This window comes from Oryx dammah, unplaced genomic scaffold, assembly GCF_014754425.2.
Source record: "Oryx dammah isolate SB20612 unplaced genomic scaffold, SCBI_Odam_1.1 HiC_scaffold_17, whole genome shotgun sequence".
NCBI lineage: Eukaryota > Metazoa > Chordata > Mammalia > Artiodactyla > Bovidae > Oryx > Oryx dammah.
Window position 1 is genome coordinate 47221323 of NW_024070201.1, and position 18064 is coordinate 47239386.

At 37.8% G+C, this 18064-nt stretch overlaps 1 protein-coding gene and 2 pseudogenes across 1 annotated transcript; all 3 read left to right on the plus strand.

The window, feature by feature from the left end:
* The first annotated feature begins 398 nt into the window (after nucleotides 1-398).
* LOC120875908 lies at nucleotides 399-2315 on the plus strand (annotated as a pseudogene).
* Nucleotides 2316-8412: 6097 nt separating this feature from the next.
* On the plus strand, nucleotides 8413-9351 carry LOC120876632 (olfactory receptor 52A1-like). The gene has a single exon (XM_040258604.1). The coding sequence runs from the start codon at nucleotides 8413-8415 to the stop codon at nucleotides 9349-9351; it is 939 nt and encodes a 312-aa protein (XP_040114538.1).
* A 6779-nt stretch (nucleotides 9352-16130) lies between these two features.
* Nucleotides 16131-18064, plus strand: part of LOC120875909 — a 4155-nt pseudogene continuing 2221 nt past the window's right edge.

Consider the following 18064-nt stretch of genomic DNA (forward strand, 5'->3'; position numbering starts at 1 on the left):
GGAGTATTCAAAGAAGTTTGCAGTGGGTACAGGTCAAGGCATTTTTATTCAGAGAACTGATTGGTAAACATTTACCATCACTCAAGTGGTTATACTTTACAAAAAGTGCTAGCTCAATAAGAGAGGAAGACTTCCTCACTCACCACACCCATCCTTGAGCCAATCCTGAAATCTTTGACCCCTATCTTAATACACAAGGCTCTGTTACAAGTGAGTAGAATTTTAGTGTGTATAAACTTGTTCCTAGATAAAGAACCCTGGTCCTGAGCGCTAGTACCATCATCACACTCAGCTTGTGATATCCTGATGGCTTTGGTGATATTCTCAATTTGGATCCCAGATTTCAACAAGAGACACTGACCCTCCTGCAAAATACAGAGAAGCGCTCCCTATTGTCCATGGATAGCAGGTGGAGAAAGAGTGAACTGGTAAGTTTAAAAAAAGACATTGGAAAATATTAAGAACTGGAAGAAACTGTCCCTCTTTTCTAATATATTAAATTGTTTTTATTTCATGCGTTGAATACTTGAAAAGTGAAAGTGTTAGTCACTCATTTGTGTCCAACTCTTTGCAATCACATGGATTGTCCATGGAATTCTCCAGGCAAGAATATTGGGTTGGATAACCGTCCCCTTCTCCAGGGGATCTTGTTGGCCCCCGTATCAAACCCAGGTTTCCTGCATCACAGGCAGATTCTTTATCATCTGAACCATTTACTATGTTCCAAATATAATCCAAATATAATAGTAAACAGCGTATATTATGTTGTATTATTATTATTACTGTGTTTATATCACAATGTTGGATTTAAGATAACTTGTGACTTTCCCAAGGCCATAAGTCTATTAAAAGAACTATGAATTATCTTTATTATTTTCTTGCATTAATTTTGCTACTAATTCAATCTTGCTCAAACTACAGAAACCTAACAGATCCTTCAGTTATAATTTCCACATGAAGCTGTCATCTCTATGCTTATTATCATTGCCTTTCACTGCCATAAATAATCTTGCTTGATATTTCTATTAATGTACAGATTTCTATTAAACAAAGTAGTGTTTAGCTTGTAGTTCATGTAGGACCACTCTTCCACACATCTACTCAGATTTATCTTCCATATACTGTGGTTTGCATATTCTCTTGTTTTCGAAATAAGCTTTCCATTTCTTTTGTAAGAAAATACCCTCAGTATGACTGTCAGGAGCTCAGGATTTGATGTATAATAACTAACAACTTATTTTCCAGTGTCCATGTGCTTCTCAGTATCCTCGGGTGAAGTTCCATCATGACATTTGCAATAGTTCCATTGAGTTCACACCTGCAACATTCACTCTTGTTGGATCCCAGGGCTTGAAGCAGAGCACATTTGGATATCTATACCATTCTGCCTGATGTACACTATCATTTCCCTAGGAAATAGCATCATTCTTCACATCGTCCTGTTTGATCCTGCTTTGCACCAACCCATGTACTTCTCTCTGGCCATGCTGGCCTTTGTGGAACTTGGTGTCTCTGTTTCCACCCTGCCCGCTGTGTTGGGCATTTTCCTCTTTGGCATTAATAATATCAGTTGTCTGCTACAGATGTTTTCCATGCATTCTTTTACCCTCAGGGAATCAGGTGCCCTACTGGCCATGTCTGTAGACCACTTTGTGGCCGTATACAGCCCGCTGTGATATACCATCATTCTGACAATTCTCCGCATCAGCAGGATGGCTATCACCATTGCCTTTCACAGTGTGGTGCTCATGTTCCCACTGCTTCTTCTCCTGAAACGTCTGCTCTTCTGCAGCCACAATACCCTCACACACTCTTACCGCCTCCACTCGGATCTGATCAAGTTGCCCTGTGGAGATACCCACCCCAAGAGCATCTTGGGTCTCTTTGTCATTTCCTTCACATTTGGGCTAGACTCATTGCTGATAGTGATTTCTTACACACTGATTCTTCACACAGTACTGGGTATTGCTTCTGGGGCAGGACGGTGGAGGGCTCTGAACACCTGTGTGTCAAACACCTCAGCTGTGCTTGTGTACTATGTGCCCACAATCATTCTTTCCCTGATACATCACTTTGGGCACCATTTACCTCTATTCCTCCAGACTGTTATGGCCAATGACTACCTTTTCTTCCCACCTGTGGCCAACTGCATTGTTTGTAGCATCAAAACCAAGGAAATTCTCAGGAGCATCGTTCAACACTGTCTAAAAAGAGGAGTGTGGTATCTCAGAGGATACTCTGAAAACACAGGAACTTGGATCAGAGCTATTGCCTGGATATTAGACTTTCAAATGGGAAAATTATATAGTTTATAATTTCTTGTGAGTGAACTATAAACTTTAGTAGATGAAGAGAAATAGCTCAACTCCTTCCTCCTGATAATAGAGAATACCATTACTCTGAAGTATACTTAGAGAAAGAAGTATGGGACATGGGCATGTCTTTTTTTTTTTTCCTGTGAGGACATCATTTTACTGTTGAATCCTTGAATATTTTATTAATTTGTTTTTCTCTCTGGAAATGGGTAGATAAATACTAGAAATTTTCCTGGTACATGTAATTTAGTGACATGTTTTGTGAGTGAAAAGAATCAAGACACAAGAGTATTAATTGTATCATTTCATTTATATAAAACTTTAGAATAAGTATTACTAACAATGTAAAGAAAATCAGAACAGTGGTTACTTCTGATGGATGTAGAGGTGAGAAAATGACTGGGGAAACATATGATGAAATCTCTGGGAAGATATACATGTTCTATGTTATGTTCTATATAAGTTACACGCATGTACCCATTTGTCAAAATAGTATAGCTAAACTAAGCCTTGTGCATTTCAGTGTATGTCAAAATTATCTGCAAACCTCTCAACAATAATGATAAAAAGATAATAATAATTGGATTGCACAGTGGGTGAAATTATGGAAAATATGAGAATGGTATATTGTTAATATAACAATGAAAACTTGTTGAAGCTGGTTGATGGGTAGATGAAAGTTCATTATAAGAGTCTGTTTATTCTGTATGTTTGTAATTTTTGTAATAATTTTAAAAAATATACTAATGGAGAATTCCTCAACATGGTGGAGTGGGAGAAAAAAAAATTCGCCTCTCTCCCACAAAGAAATCAAAAATATATCTACATGTGGAGCAATTCTTGCTGAAAATTAACTGCAGACTGGTAGAAAGACTCTTGTAGCTACTGAGGCTTTAGGAAAAATTGCATGGAAGCATGGAAGTAATAAGAGAGGACACATGAGATCAGGTCATGACCTGTGCCACTGTAAGGGGACATGGAGGAGGAAGGGGATTACTTGGGTAGAAGCCCTCCCTGGGGAGTGAGTGGTTTGAGTCATATATTGGGCACTGCCAACTACAGCCCTGAAGTCTGACACCAGGAGAAAGACAAGTCCCTTTGGCTGGCTGGAGGGCTGGTGGGACTAACAGGATGGCTGTGGGGAGCCTGGCCTCTGCTCTTGAGGAGCAAGGGCACACATGCTTGCTTACTCCTGAAGCATGGCAGAGAGAGGGGATTTGTTCACTTGAAATATTTAGTAGTAGGGTGTGTGTCCTCAGCCACCTGCGACTCTTCGCCACTCCATGGGCTGCAGCCCGCCAGGCTCCCCAGTCCATGGAGTTTTACAGGCCAGAACACCGGAGTGGGTTGCCATTTCCTTCTCCAGTTTAGTAGTAGACCTGCTCCTTATCAACAGGAAAGTACATAGAGAAGAAACAAGCTGATGCAGTCCCCTCAGGCAGGGCCTGGATGACTCAGCTTTTATGTTTTTACCCCCAGATGATTTTTGACTTTCCATAAACTACAGAGAATACCCACATAAATCATTCAGTCTTGAATGATAACCAGTCAGTTAAGAGAAGTTACTGTCTTATAACAAAAGTTAAGTGTAAAAAGTGACATGTGGCATCATTTATACATGTATATTTTCTGCTTTTGTATACTCAATGTATTTTTTCCCATTTTTCAAATATCTGTCTTTAGAAGTACTCAATTCAGTGAAATCATAAAAATAGAATAGGATATTTTTAATAGCTTAGTCCTTAAATTTTCAACGTAGTTGAAATGGCATTCCACAGTAGTAAATACTTCCACAGTAGTAAATACTGGTAATCCCCATGATAATCTCATAAATTAGATACTATTATTAATCTCATTATACAAATTAAGAATCTAAGAGAATTTACGTAAATTTTTCAAAGCCACACAATGAAAAATTGTTCTTGCCAAAATCGTCTGCAATTTTGTGTTAAACAGTTGAATCCGACTTAAGTCCAAAATCTAGTTTTTTCACTATTAATATCTATGGAATGTTGCTAGTGACTTGACCTGTTTGAATTTAGTTTTTTTCATTTGTAAACACAATATAAAACAGTTTAGCTTTGATGGCTTAAAGATTAAATGATTCCTATAAAGCAGTAAGCATAGTTTCTGGTAGAATTTGCTCAAAAAGTACTTAAACTTTATTGTAGTCATTACTTTCCCACCAAATCTGATAAAAGTCTGTGAATCACACAGCCAAAATTCACAATGCCTATATATTCTGATTTTTAGATTCTGTAATATCACAATGCTGTTGCTGCTGCTGCTAAGTTGCTTCAGTCGTGTCCGGCTCTGTGCAACCCCATAGACGGCAGCCTACCAGGCTCCCCCGTCCCTGGGATTTGCCAGGCAAGAACACTGGAGTGGGTTGCCATTTCCTTCTAGAAGTCATAAATTTGAAAAAAGCTCTATACAGTATACTATACTATGTGATTTACATAGATTAAATAATTTAATCTATAGAAAAAAATATGAAGCCATTGCTAGTTTTTCTTACATGGTGCAGCTACAAAAATGGAAACGTAGACAACAAATATCATGCCTCATATCATAGAAATAGTAAGTGGCAGAATCCAGATTAAAAACTAGACAACTCAAAAACACATTCCTTAACCAATCATATAATGAGGAATATCATAAAATAATTAAATATCATTAAATTCAAGTCCAATTTAAATAATGGCATATGGAGAATATCAGGAAATTATATAGACCATTTTTCTCCTTTGATATTCATAAGAACACCATTTATTGACCTCTGTTTCCTCTAATTATGGTCATATAATGATCATATCTAAATGATTCTTTAAGAGGATCATTATAAAATGAGTCTCTGCTTAACACCAGTCTATCTGACCAGAAAACAAGTCTAATAGGTTTTACTCTGCTAAAGACCAAGACTGCTAGATTGGTGTGTGCTTCATAATGAATGCATATCTGTACTTTTGGTAAACAAATTAGAATTTATGATCCTTTAAAAAATATCTGGTAGCCTAACCACCCCTTAACCACCTCCAAAATCTAGATAGGTATAGACCTAGGCATGAAGATATTTGCAAATGTTACAGTAAAGTTGGAAATAGCTTTTTTTAAACCTATCTTGGAGTTAAATGGCATGCCCAGGAACAGTTTATCATAGCATGAACTAAAATTTCAATATGAAATTTTGGCCCTATGAACCTGGACTGAATGAGAACATCTCAGCTGGAGAAATTGTTATATGAGTTGGCATAATGAAGGTGATAAATAAATTATCTCAAGTAGATAAGATTGCAAGCATGTTTGCATAGTTTGAGGCTGAAAAGGATCCAAGATAGAACTGTAGGGAGTATAAAATGGATGAGGGCAGGATAAGTGAAGGAGATGAAGAGGCACCAAGTACCAGATATAAAATGAAAAAGCACAAGGACATAAATTACAGTACAGGGAATATCATTAATATTTTATAAAACCTTTGGTTTATAATCTATAAGAGTATCAACATGTCTACATTTAAGTGGACTTGAGGTTAGTTTGCAAATGAGAACATCAGAAAGAAAGTCAACTAATTGAAAGAAAACTTGTATATATAAATTTTTTGTGTGTGTTTAGTCTGTGAGAGAAAAGACGGGGAGTGAGAAGGTATCTTATCTGCAAGTTATAGAAATGACTTCAGGGAATATTACATGTGAATGAACCCAAGAGGAATTAATTGAAGTCTGTTGGGTCCCTTGTGGTTACTCTAGTGGCTAATAAATCCCTGACTCCAAGTTCCCAACTCTGCTTTCTCCAAACATTCATTAGGGGGTATTAAAATAGGTGGCTAGCAATTTTCCTCCCCAATTTGAACCAATAAATTTATGCTGTACCCAAGAATAACTCAGATTTAGCTGAGTTATGTTGGGCAATGAGCACACAAACATCATCTCAGACAGAAATGGAGAAGAAGAGTGTCTGTATCCAGAGTGAAAATAAAATATGAAGAAATATTCCAGAGGTTTTCACATGTTACATATGGCCCCAGCACCAAATGGATTAGAACACATGACGTTGACTGTGTGCTGATATCGAGGGGACAGATCTAAACAGGCACTGCAGAACAGAACACAAAGGGATGAGACTGCAGTCTCAGGTGGAAGAAAGAGTTGAGCCATGAGAAACCATGGATGCAGGTATCAGGCAAGAGCAGCAACGGCTCCCAATAGCTATTGACAAGTAAGTCCTCCTATTCCTAAATTAACTTCTGTAATATTCCATTATCAGCTTTTCCACAATAATCACTCTATCCCATCCGTCCTGTACTCACTTATGTACACCTGCCTGTCATCCCACTGTCTATACTATCATGTGACGCTCACATGACAATTCCTTACCTTTGAAAAAGTTAGATACTATGTTTATACTTAAAAGAATCCTATTCTCATTCTGATCATTTCTGGGGAAAAACTTTACCCTTATTAGAAAAGAGTCAGCCATCTATGGGTTGGAGAGTCACTGAACTAAGCATTGGGGATCAAACATGCCAAAATCAAAGTAGTTAATTCATTAAGTCTATCCCAGCTATTTGTCAGCAAATACACGGTTTCTGCCATAAAATGGCCTGACTGACTTCATTCTTTCACTTGATGTTTAGCAACATAAATCACAGCTGTCCTAGCATTTACTGGTATGTTTATTGATGCTAAGTATAAGGTTAGATGATACCTTATGAGCTTGCTGACATAAAGTAACTAGCTTTACATTTGACTCTCTTAAAAAAACCTGTTCTTTCATCCTTTATTTTCTAATGAATATGCTTTGCTTAAACTCAAAAAAATGACTCCTCTTCCAAGTTATCTATACTGTATTAAGAGTTAATGAACCTAAAGTGGACAAATCTCATGCTTATGGGAGCTCTAACCAGTGTAAACCCAAGAAATTAGCCTCAATTTGGCTATGTTACACATTTACTCATTTTCCCATATCTTGTAGTCAAGAATGAGTCCTCCTGTCCCTATCATTTCTGCTGCTGATTTTCTTGAGTCCCAGAGATTCCTCCTTCTGCACTAATGTGTATTACAGAACTTCAACTATTTTGAGCATACAACTAATTTTAATGATTTCAGCTGAAGAAATATAAGCAAAATATAACACAGCTTTATGAGAAATGTAGAAATTAGCAAAGAACTTTGACCAGGATTGCCACAAATATGTGAATTTGAATGATCTTTTCTAACTTTTTACATTTTTTTGAAAAATCATACAGTCTTATACAGAAGAGATAACATAAATAACTAAGGACATTATGCTCATTGATGTCAACTGTTTTTATTTCTATTTTTCTTTCATAAGGAGCCATTTAAAATAAAATACTAATCAGAGTCTGAGAATCTGTTCATGCAAACTGTTTCTGACTTAAAGACAATTGAGAACAATAGAGTGATTGAGCAGTATCTAGAATGTACACTATACATCAAACTGATTAAAATGCAATCTACAAGCAAAATAAACAAGTCTATTGTTTTTTCTTTGTCCACAGGTGTGGAAAAAAAAAACAAGTCAGCAATTTATTCCATTACCTATGTGATTTGGTTGGTGCTACTGAGGTTGGATGGCTATGAACATAACGTCTTATTGTGGTACAGTGTTTGTGGATGGACTTCCTAAACAGTGATGTGGCTTGTGAATCTGTATTTTCCTTTCAATATTATGAAGGAGATGGATGATATGATCTCAGAGTTCAGCTAAAATCAGAAAATATGAAGACTTGGCATAAAAATAGATAGTACAATGCTGCTGCTGCTAAGTCACTACAGTCGTGTCCGACTCTGTGTGACCCCGTAGACGGCAGCCCACCAGGCTCCCCTGTCCCTGGGATTCTCCAAGCAAGAACACTGGAGTGGGTTGCCATTTCCTTCTCCAATGCATCAAATTGAAATGTGAAAGGGAAGTCGCTCAGTCATGTCCAACTCTTCGTGATCCCATGGACTGCAACCTACCAGGCTCCTCCGTCCATGGGATTTGCCAGGCAAGAGTACTGGAGTGGGGTGCCATCACCTTCTCCGAGATAGTACAATAGCACAGACTAATTTGTTTGCATCTGGAAATCAAAGACACTATGTCCATTTCCAACATCACAGTCTTCATGCCTTCTGTGTTCATGCTAATAGGGATCCCAGGCCTAGAGTCTGTGCATTGCTGGATTGGGATTCCATTCTGTGCCATCTATCTCACTGCTGTGATCGGAAATGCCTTGCTTCTGATCATCATCAAATCGGAGCCCAGCCTCCATGAACCCATGTACATTTTCCTAGGCATGCTAGGAGTCACAGATATTGCTCTTAGTACCAGCATTGTGCCCAAAATGCTTGGAATCTTCTGGTTTCATATACCAGAGATATATTTTGACTCTTGCCTGCTTCAAATGTGGCTCATTCACACATTTGAAGGCTTTGAGTCAGGCTTCCTCCTGGCCATGGCCCTGGACCGCTATGTGGCCATCTGTTACCCACTGAGACATGCTGCCATCTTCACCCCCCAGGTAGTCACCCAAATAGCAACTATGGTAACACTCAGGGCTACCATTTTTGTGACCCCCTGCCTAGTACTGATAAAATGCCGGTTGCACATTTATCATACAAAAGTTATCTCCCACTGCTACTGTGAGCATATGGCCATTGTAAAGCTGGCTGCAGAAGATGTCAGGGTCAATAAAATCTATGGTTTGTTTGTGGCTTTCACTGTTGCAGGGTTTGACCTCATATGCATCACATTGTCCTATGTACAGATATTTATCACAGTTTTTCATTTGCCCCAGAAGGAGGCTAGGTTGAAAGCATTCAATACTTGCATTGCTCACATCTGTGTCTTCCTGCAGTTCTACCTCCTTGCCTTCTTCTCTTTCTTTGCACATAGGTTTGGTTCTCACATCCCCCCGTACATCCACATCCTCTTTTCTAGCATTTATTTGCTGGTCCCTCCATTTCTTAATCCACTTATCTATGGTGCAAAAACCAAGCAGATTCGCATTCATGTGGTAAAAATGTTCTCTTCTTAAAATCCACCATGATTTATAGTTTTGTTGTTTCCTCTTTGTACCATCAGTTCAGTTCAGTTCAGTTGCTCAGTCGTGTCTGACTCTTTGCGACCCCATGAATCACAGCACGCCAGGCCTCCCTGTCCATCACCAACTCCCGGAGTTCACTCAGACTCACGTCCATCAAGTCAGTGATGCCATCCAGCCATCTCATCCTCTGTCATCCCCTTCTCCTCCTGCCCCCAATCCCTCCCAGCATCAGAGTCTTTTCCAATGAGTCAACTCTTCGCATGAGGTAGCCAAAGTATTGGAGTTTCAGCTTTAGCATCAGTCCTTCCAAAGAAATCCCAGGGCTGATCTCCTTTAGAATGGACTGGTTGGATCTCCCTGTAGTCCAAGGGACTCTCAAGAGTCTTCTCCAACACCACAGTTCAAAAGCATCAATTCTTCATCACTCAGCTTTCTTCACAGTCCAACTCTCACATCCATACACGACCACTGGAAAAACCATAGCCTTGACTAGATGGACCTTTGTTGGCAAAGTAATGTCTCTGATTTTGAATATGCTATCTAGGTTGGTCATAACTTTCCTTCCAAGGAGTAAGTGTCTTTTAATTTCATGGCTGCAATCACCATCTGTAGTGATTTTGAAGCTCCCCAAAATAAAATCTAACACTATTTCCACTGTTTCCCCATCTATGTTACTTCAAATAAAAATAAAGCAAAAGCATGTAATTTGAGATGCTTAAGTTTTCTCAAAAGTTGTCTTGTGAAATCTGCCAGGGTGACAGCTGGTTCTCACATCCTCATAGCCCATGAAAACTATCAATGAATAGGATTATGGATCCTATCAGGGTAGTGAGAATGAGAAGTATAGAAAGTGCAAAATAATGAACAATATTTCACTTCCTTTTCTTTCTTTCTTCTTTTTTTTTTTTTTTGCCTTTTAGACTCTGGCTGAGGTTCCTCCTCTAAGAATTCTTCTCCAGATAATTCAAAAATTATGCATTTCTCACAGAATTTACAACCAAGTATTAGTGTTCTGTAGTATCTAGGTACTCAGTGGAAACAGGTTGTCTCCTCTCTTGTTTCTTGAAGATGTCGGTCATAAAAAATCAGAGAAAGTGTATCTTAACATGTTCTTTACCCAAAACAAAATAAAAACAAATTTTATGGATATGATGAGGTAATGATGTTTAAAATTTCAATGAATTTTCAGAGGTACTCAGGAGTGATGAAAAACATGAAAACTCAGGGGTTCTACTTTACATATCAATCATTTTTCTGAGCCCTCTAAGGTTATCTTTTAATTCACTGGATTATCCAACACCTACCATATGATAAGTTTTATGCTAGAGAAGAGTGGCATAATGGTAAATTTACACTGTGCTTCAGTTTCATGAATTTGTAATTGATTTTAATATTTTTATGGGCTTTGTTGCTCAGGACTCCACAAGAGACAAAATTTCTAGTAGGCCCTGGGTATTTTCTAGTAGGATTGACTTCAGATAGAGGAAGAGATCTGATGATGGTGATTTTTCAGCCATCAGTGGCAAGAATTGACTCTTTTGTCACTTGGTGGTGGCTTTCAGGTAAGGTAGCAAAATACATTGACCCTTCTGGCTATTTGCAGTTCCTTAGCTAAATGTTCTGGAGAAGGCAATGGCAACCCACTCCAGTACTCTTGCCTGGAAAATCCCATGGGTGGAGGAGCCTGGTAGGCTGCAGTCCATGGGATCGTGAAGAGTCAGACACAACTGAGTGACTTCACTTTCAATTTTCACTTTCCACTTTCATGCATTGGAGAAGGAAATTGCAACCCACTCCAGTGTTCTTGCCTGGAGAATCCCAGGGACGGGGGAGCTTGCTGGGCTGCCGTCTATGGGGTCACACAGAGTCGGACACAGCTGAAGCGACTTAGCAGCAGCAGCAGCAGCAGCAGCTAAATGTTCAGTTTGGGAATAATAATATTTGGCATGTCTCCTCCCTCTTCTTCTTGGTAGAGAACCATCTATAGGCTTCAGATATTTTGTGTTGACCCTGTTGGCGTGGTATGTATTCCAATGTGGGAAAGTTGTCCTGACATTCATATCATCCTGGATTGATGGGAAAATCAGCCTCATTTGGGATTTAGTGATCAGCTCCGTTTTGCTTTCATACTAAGCTATATCATTACACTTAAACAGTATAAAGATACAGACAAAAAACAAATGCAGTCTTGCTAATTGTGACAACATGGCTGGACCCAGAGAATATTATGATAGATGAAATACAGTAAGATAGAAAGATATCTGCTATATAATTTCATTCATATGTGGAATCAAAAAAGCATCTGAAATGTACAAACAGAACAAAACAATAACAGACTCACTCATAGATACAGAGAATAAACTGGTGGTTGCCAGAGGAGGTGGATTAGGGGGCTGGATGAAATAAATAAAGGGAATTATGAAATAGAAACACCCAGTTATAAATGAATAAAGTCATGGGATGTAATATACAGAGTAAGAAATATAATCAATAGCACTTTAATAATTTTATATGGGGACAGATGATTACTAGATTTATCATGGAGGTCATTTCATAATGCATTTAAATATCAAATCACTAAATAGTACACCATAGTGTTATATGTGAGTTATATGTCAATAAAAATTCAGATAACATTTGGTCTTCCATCTCCATTTCTATGTATAATTTCTAAAATTACCCAAAGAGTATATTAGACTTCTCCAAAAAGCAAAATATGAGGAGACATCAGAAAGGCACTAATTCTACCCTCTCTTGCATATGCAATAAACACTAATATCAGCCTTAAAATTTCTATCCTATCATAGTAAAGAACCGTAATACAACTGTTCCAGAACAGTTTCTACATCAGAGTAAGTGAAATCATTTGACTTTTGATGCTTGATATTTTATGGTTTCAAATTTGCTGTTTTCAGCCAAATCCAGAGGCGAACAACTATCATTCATCTGCTTACAAAAACATTATAATCAAACAATTCCTCACAATAAGAGCCTAGATGGACTTTGACAAGACTATTTGAGATGAACTCAGCCAGTGGTTAAGACGGAGAGTAGTCAGTTCATATGACAGGAGGTCACAGTACAGATCAAGTTCTACCTGAATATATGATGACTGCCCATGATAGTGGGCTTCCCTGATAGTAAACATTTGTATGTGGATGAATTAACTCTGACAGAGTCATAACAACTATGAGATTCAGATCTAAATGCCTGATCTGATAGTCCATCTTGACTCCATTAACTCTGAAAGCTTAAGTAAGTCATAAACCTATGATCTTCTGTGGAATCATTCCTGAGATAGTGTCTCCTGAGGTGTTAGAGGGTAATATACAATGATGTTTAAGTCAGAGCTTGCATTGTTCTTAAACAGTTGCTGTTAACTTTTACTTTACCTTCTGATAGTATTAGAATTCCTGGATTACTTTAGGCCTTTACCTGTAGGAGGAGGAAACTTTTAAGGAAAGACTTGACTGACTTGTTAACATTAACGTGACTGTTCACTGCACACACTACCCATCCTCTGCACGCCTCCTTTCTCACTGAGGCACTGTGCTTCCCACTGCTATTTTTCCTACCCTCACATTGTTTTTGGTGTAATAATCCTTTTCTATTAAAGTCAGATTCCCATGTAACATTTGTCATTTATTAATTGCTTTGTCCATTGGCTCAACCCCTGAGACCAACTGCTTTTTCAATGCATATCCCTATATAGTGCTGTGGTAAGAGGGAAAACCACAAAGATTCAGATCACTTACTTTCACATAAAAACAAATTTAATACTTAGAAAGGCCTCATGTCTAAATGTTTACACCTCTAACCCACTTTTGTAAAAATACCAAGGACAAAGGGAACTATTTCCACCAAAATAAGTAATGAGAAGCAAAATCTTATTTTAACCTATTTAAGTAAAAATTAAAATTTTAAATTCTTGTTAAAGTGGCAAACGCCTTTGAATTTAGTTATTTCTAAGGGCAATTCTGTTAACTTTAGTGGGTGTTTGACACTGTGATACACATTGTTTTTTCCTGTTCGCTGATATCAATCAGCTGACCTGAATCACCACGGACCCAGCTGGGAAAAGAGGCACACAACCAGCTCTCCTAATGCAGGGTGAGCTAGCCTCACATGTAAATGTCCTCAACGCTACACTATTTCAAGGATGGACTATGGATAAGATGGGATCAGATCGTCTGTCAGTGGAAACAGAACAGGACTATGAAACAGGGCCAGACCCAATTACACAGAACAAAACCAGTGTGACTTCAAGAAAAATCACACTGGCCCTCAGGTAAATGCAAATAATACAGTCTTGTGAGACTTTTCCTTGTATGAAATGGAGAAGAGGACATTTCCCTCTTTATTTTCTAGCTACTAAATCTTAAAATCCTTTATATAAGGCACACTATTTTGTGCCTTAACTCAACTAAATAAATACCTGCCATGAACATAGATCCCAAAGGGAAGTTACTATTGATATTGTGAATGGTATTAAAATCCTTGAAAATGTATATCAACATTTCATGATAATTCTGAACATAACTGAGGCAATTGGATGAGGGCTGGTTTGGATACAGGAACGACTCGTTTCAACAAATTCACATGGAAGATTCTCAGAAAGTAACAGATGATTGAAGGTTCAGAGGTGAAATTTCCCAAGTCAGCCCTTTTCATGGGCCTAAAATTTAAAAATGAGTGCTTCTCAGATTGGAATTAAATTGCAGAAATATTCCTTTATTCTCAGTCAGCAGGTCTATACTGAGTAGTCTGTATATCTCAAGATGTTTCTATGTTCCTATATTGCTTTATTATTTTTATAAATAAGTACCATTGACTTGTTTTGTCCTCTCTTGGGGCACTGTCTTCTATTAGAAATTTTTAAAAGGAAGATCATTTTGGTTCCCAGTTCCAAAGTGAAAGCAAAGTTTAAGAAGTTATTTTTTTAGAGACACAAACACTGATAGTGAATCTTGTATACTCTGAACCATAAGATGCTTTTCTTTTTTTCACCCTTTTCTCAGGTGAACCTAAAAACTCACCAGGAATTTGTGAAAAAGAATTGTCCAGGTACACCATGTACTATGAAATATTCATCTTCACTAGCTGAAACAGCAAAAAGTTTCCAACTCTATTACTTCTATGGGTATTCAGTTCAGTTCAGTTCAGTTCAGTCGCTCAGTCATGTCCAACTCTTTGCGACCCCATGAATTGCAGCACACCAGGCCTCCCTGTCCATCACCAACTCCCAGAGTTCACTCAGACTCACGTCCATCGAGTCAGTGATGCCATCCAGCCATCTCATCCTCTGTCATCCCCTTCTCCTCCTGCCCCCAATCCCTCCCAGCATCAGAGTCTTTTCCAATGAGTCAACTCTTCTCATGAGGTGGCCAAAGTACTGGAGTTTCAGCTTTAGCATCATTCCTTCCAAAGAAATCCCAGAGATGATCTCCTTCAGAATGGACTGGTTGGATCTCCTTGCAGTCCAAGAGACTCTCAAAAGTCTTCTCCAACACCACAGTTCAAAAGCATCAATTCTTTAGCGCTCAGCCTTCTTCACAGTCCAACTCTCTCATCCATACATGACTACTGGAAAAACCATAGCCTTGGCTAGACGGACCTTAGTCGGCAAAGTAATATCTCTGCTTTTGAATATGTTGCCTAGATTGGTCATAACTTTTCTTCCAAGGAGTAAGCATCTGCAGTCACCATCTGCAGTGATTTTGGAGCCCCCAAACATAAAGTCTGACACTGTTCCCACTGTTTCCCCATCTATTTCCCATGAAGTGATGGGACCAGATGTCATGATCTTCATTTTCTGAATGTTGAGGTTTAAGCCAACTTTTTCACTCTCTTTTACTTTCATCAAGAGGCTTTTTAGTTCCTCTTCACTTTCTGCCATAAGGGTGGTGTCATCTCCATATTGAGGTTCTTGATATTTCTCCTGGCAATCTTGATTCCAGCTTGTGTTTCTTCCAGTCCAGCGTTTCTCATGATGTACACTGCATATAAGTTAAATAAGCAGGGTGATAATATACAGCCTTGACGTACTCCTTTTCCTATTTGGAACCAGTCTGTTGTTCCATGTCCAGTTCTAACTGTTGCTTCCTGACCTGCATATAAGTTTCTCAAGAGGCAGGTCAGGTGGTCTGGTATTCCCATCTCTTTCAGAATTTCCCACAGTTTATTGTGATCCACACAGTCAAAGTCTTTGGCGTGGCCAATAAAGCAGAAATAGATGTTTTTCTGGAACTCTCTTCCTTTTTCCATGATGCAGTGGATGTTGACAATTTGATCTCTGGTTTCTCTGCCTTTTCTAAAACCAGCTTGAACATCAGGAATTTCACGGTTCACGTATTGCTGAAGCCTGGCTTGGAGAATTTTGAGCATTACTTTACTAGCATGTGAGATGAGTGCAACTGTGCGGTAGTTTGACCACAGGTGATATCTGGTAAGTCTTTGGACTTGAATCTCTGTACTGAGTGTGGGGAAATGGAGAACACAAATACCAAGTGATCCAATAAAATGGTAAGATGATTTTAACATATCTGTAGAATCTTATAGTTAGTTGAGCATTCAAACACTAAGATGACTTAGTCTCCTGATTTCCAGAATATATCTAAGTCAGTTAATGACATAATGGGTGTTACATTTTAATAAGGTTGACAACTGGGAGGACCTCTAGAGAGTATTCTGAGCAGATAAATGGATGAAAAGCTTATTTGTTAACAGGTTAGCAAATAATACCCATTTAGACCAGGAAAGATTCACGGGGAATGAGGCCTTTGAAGTCATTCATGTGATATGCTCATCAGGTATCTAAAGTTATGGGAAGGAGAGGATGAACTTCTATGGATTAACATCTGGCATTTAGTGACAGAAAAATACATTTTATATATTTTAAAAATTATTTACATGAACTGAATCATTAATTCCTTGTAATCACATTAGAATATATTTCTATCTGTGAGCATTATTTTAGCAATTAAAAAATGGAGACAATTTGAAGTTAAGTTTTATAACTGGCTGTAGAGCGCACAAAGTAAGTAGTGGCATCCAGGATTTAAACTCTCTTGACTAATTTCAGATCCCATTCAATAAATCATCATGATCCATGGTTGATGGTATTTTTGGAAGATAGATTCTGGATTTTTATGAAAAATTAAGAAGGAGACATTTTGGTACTCAATGTAAAGACAGTCTATGTGATATTTGGAGTTCCTGCCATGTGGCAAGCTATCTCAGAAAACACAGTTCTCTATCAGTGGAGGACTTGAGTTAACTGGGGGAATGTCAGGGAATTCATAGAGGGAGAATATTTGTGAGGTGTTTGTAGTTTGGGTTAAATCCCCTAAATTCCTCAAAACTTTTATTGTAATCAATCTGAGTAGAATTAGAGCTGTAACACTAATGTTTCAAGGTTTATCCTGCATATGAGATAATGTTGTTTCCATGGCCTGTGATTTTAAGAAAGGAAAGTATCTTTCTTCCCTCTTCTAAACATATAGACATATGTAGTTTACCTTGTCTTTTGAACATTAGCACTGTAATTCTTAAATCCAAAACATTTTTATCCTCATTTCTCTCAATTTCCCAATGTCAGGTAATTAAGCCTCACATAGTCTGCTTCTCTGTTACTCCTCTGGTATTGTGACACCTTACTACGACACATATCTTCCTATCTTATTTCCATGTGCTTAGCTTTCATCTCTTTAAGCCATTCATCAAGATGCTATCAAATTGAATTTTTAAAAGGCAAAAGAGCCCATTTGCCATACGAAATTTTGAAAGTATGCTTACAATAGTAACTTTACGTTTGATATTCTCTCTTTTTCAATACCTTCTACAATCATCATTTCTGCTTAAGACTCAATTTTTCTGTGAGGGCTATTAATTGATTCACAGTTTCACCATGTTTCATTTATGTAATTTTGTACTAATTCTTTCTTTTTGAAATATCCTTCCCAATGGAATAACAGTTAGCTATCGTAGTGATGTACCTCATCTCCCATATCTAGGGGATACTATGCAATATCTGAAGACATTTTTGTTCATCATGACAAGACAAGGCAACTGTCATCTAATGGGTAGGATCTAAGAATGCTGCTAAAATTTCTACAACATAGAAATTTGGCCCACAACACAAAATTTTATCTGATCTGAATTACCAGTTTTGCTGTGAATGAGACTAGAAGAATATCAATTAGGTAATGTAAAAAACATAAAATAATTTAAAACATTTAAATATCTTATTAATTATATGTTTTTATATATTTGTTGTTTAGTCACTAAATAGTGTCCAGTTCTCTTTTAACCCTATCGACTGTAGCCCACTAGTCTCCTCTGTCCATGGGATTTTTCAGGCAAGAATACTGGAGTGGACTGGTATTTCCTCTAGGGGATCTTCCCAATCGAGGGATCGGACATACATCTCCTGCATTGGCAGACCAATTTACCACTGAGCAACATATTACATATATATATATATATAAATTATATATGCATGTGTGTTTAACTAAATATTATATACTACTTTTGAATCATAAGCATTCAAAAGAGATAGAAAATATGAAAAAAAGTAGTCAAAATAGAAACAATAAGATATAGATTTCATCATTTATCCATTTATTTACTGACAGGTACTAAGATTATTTCCATATCTTGACTACAGTAAATATTGCTTCAGTAAACATGGATATGCTTGGTGTGC

Excerpts from the sequence above, each read along its gene's own strand:
- LOC120876632 (XM_040258604.1), top strand. The coding sequence starts at position 8,413 with ATGTCCATTTCCAACATCACAGTCTTCATGCCTTCTGTGTTCATGCTA.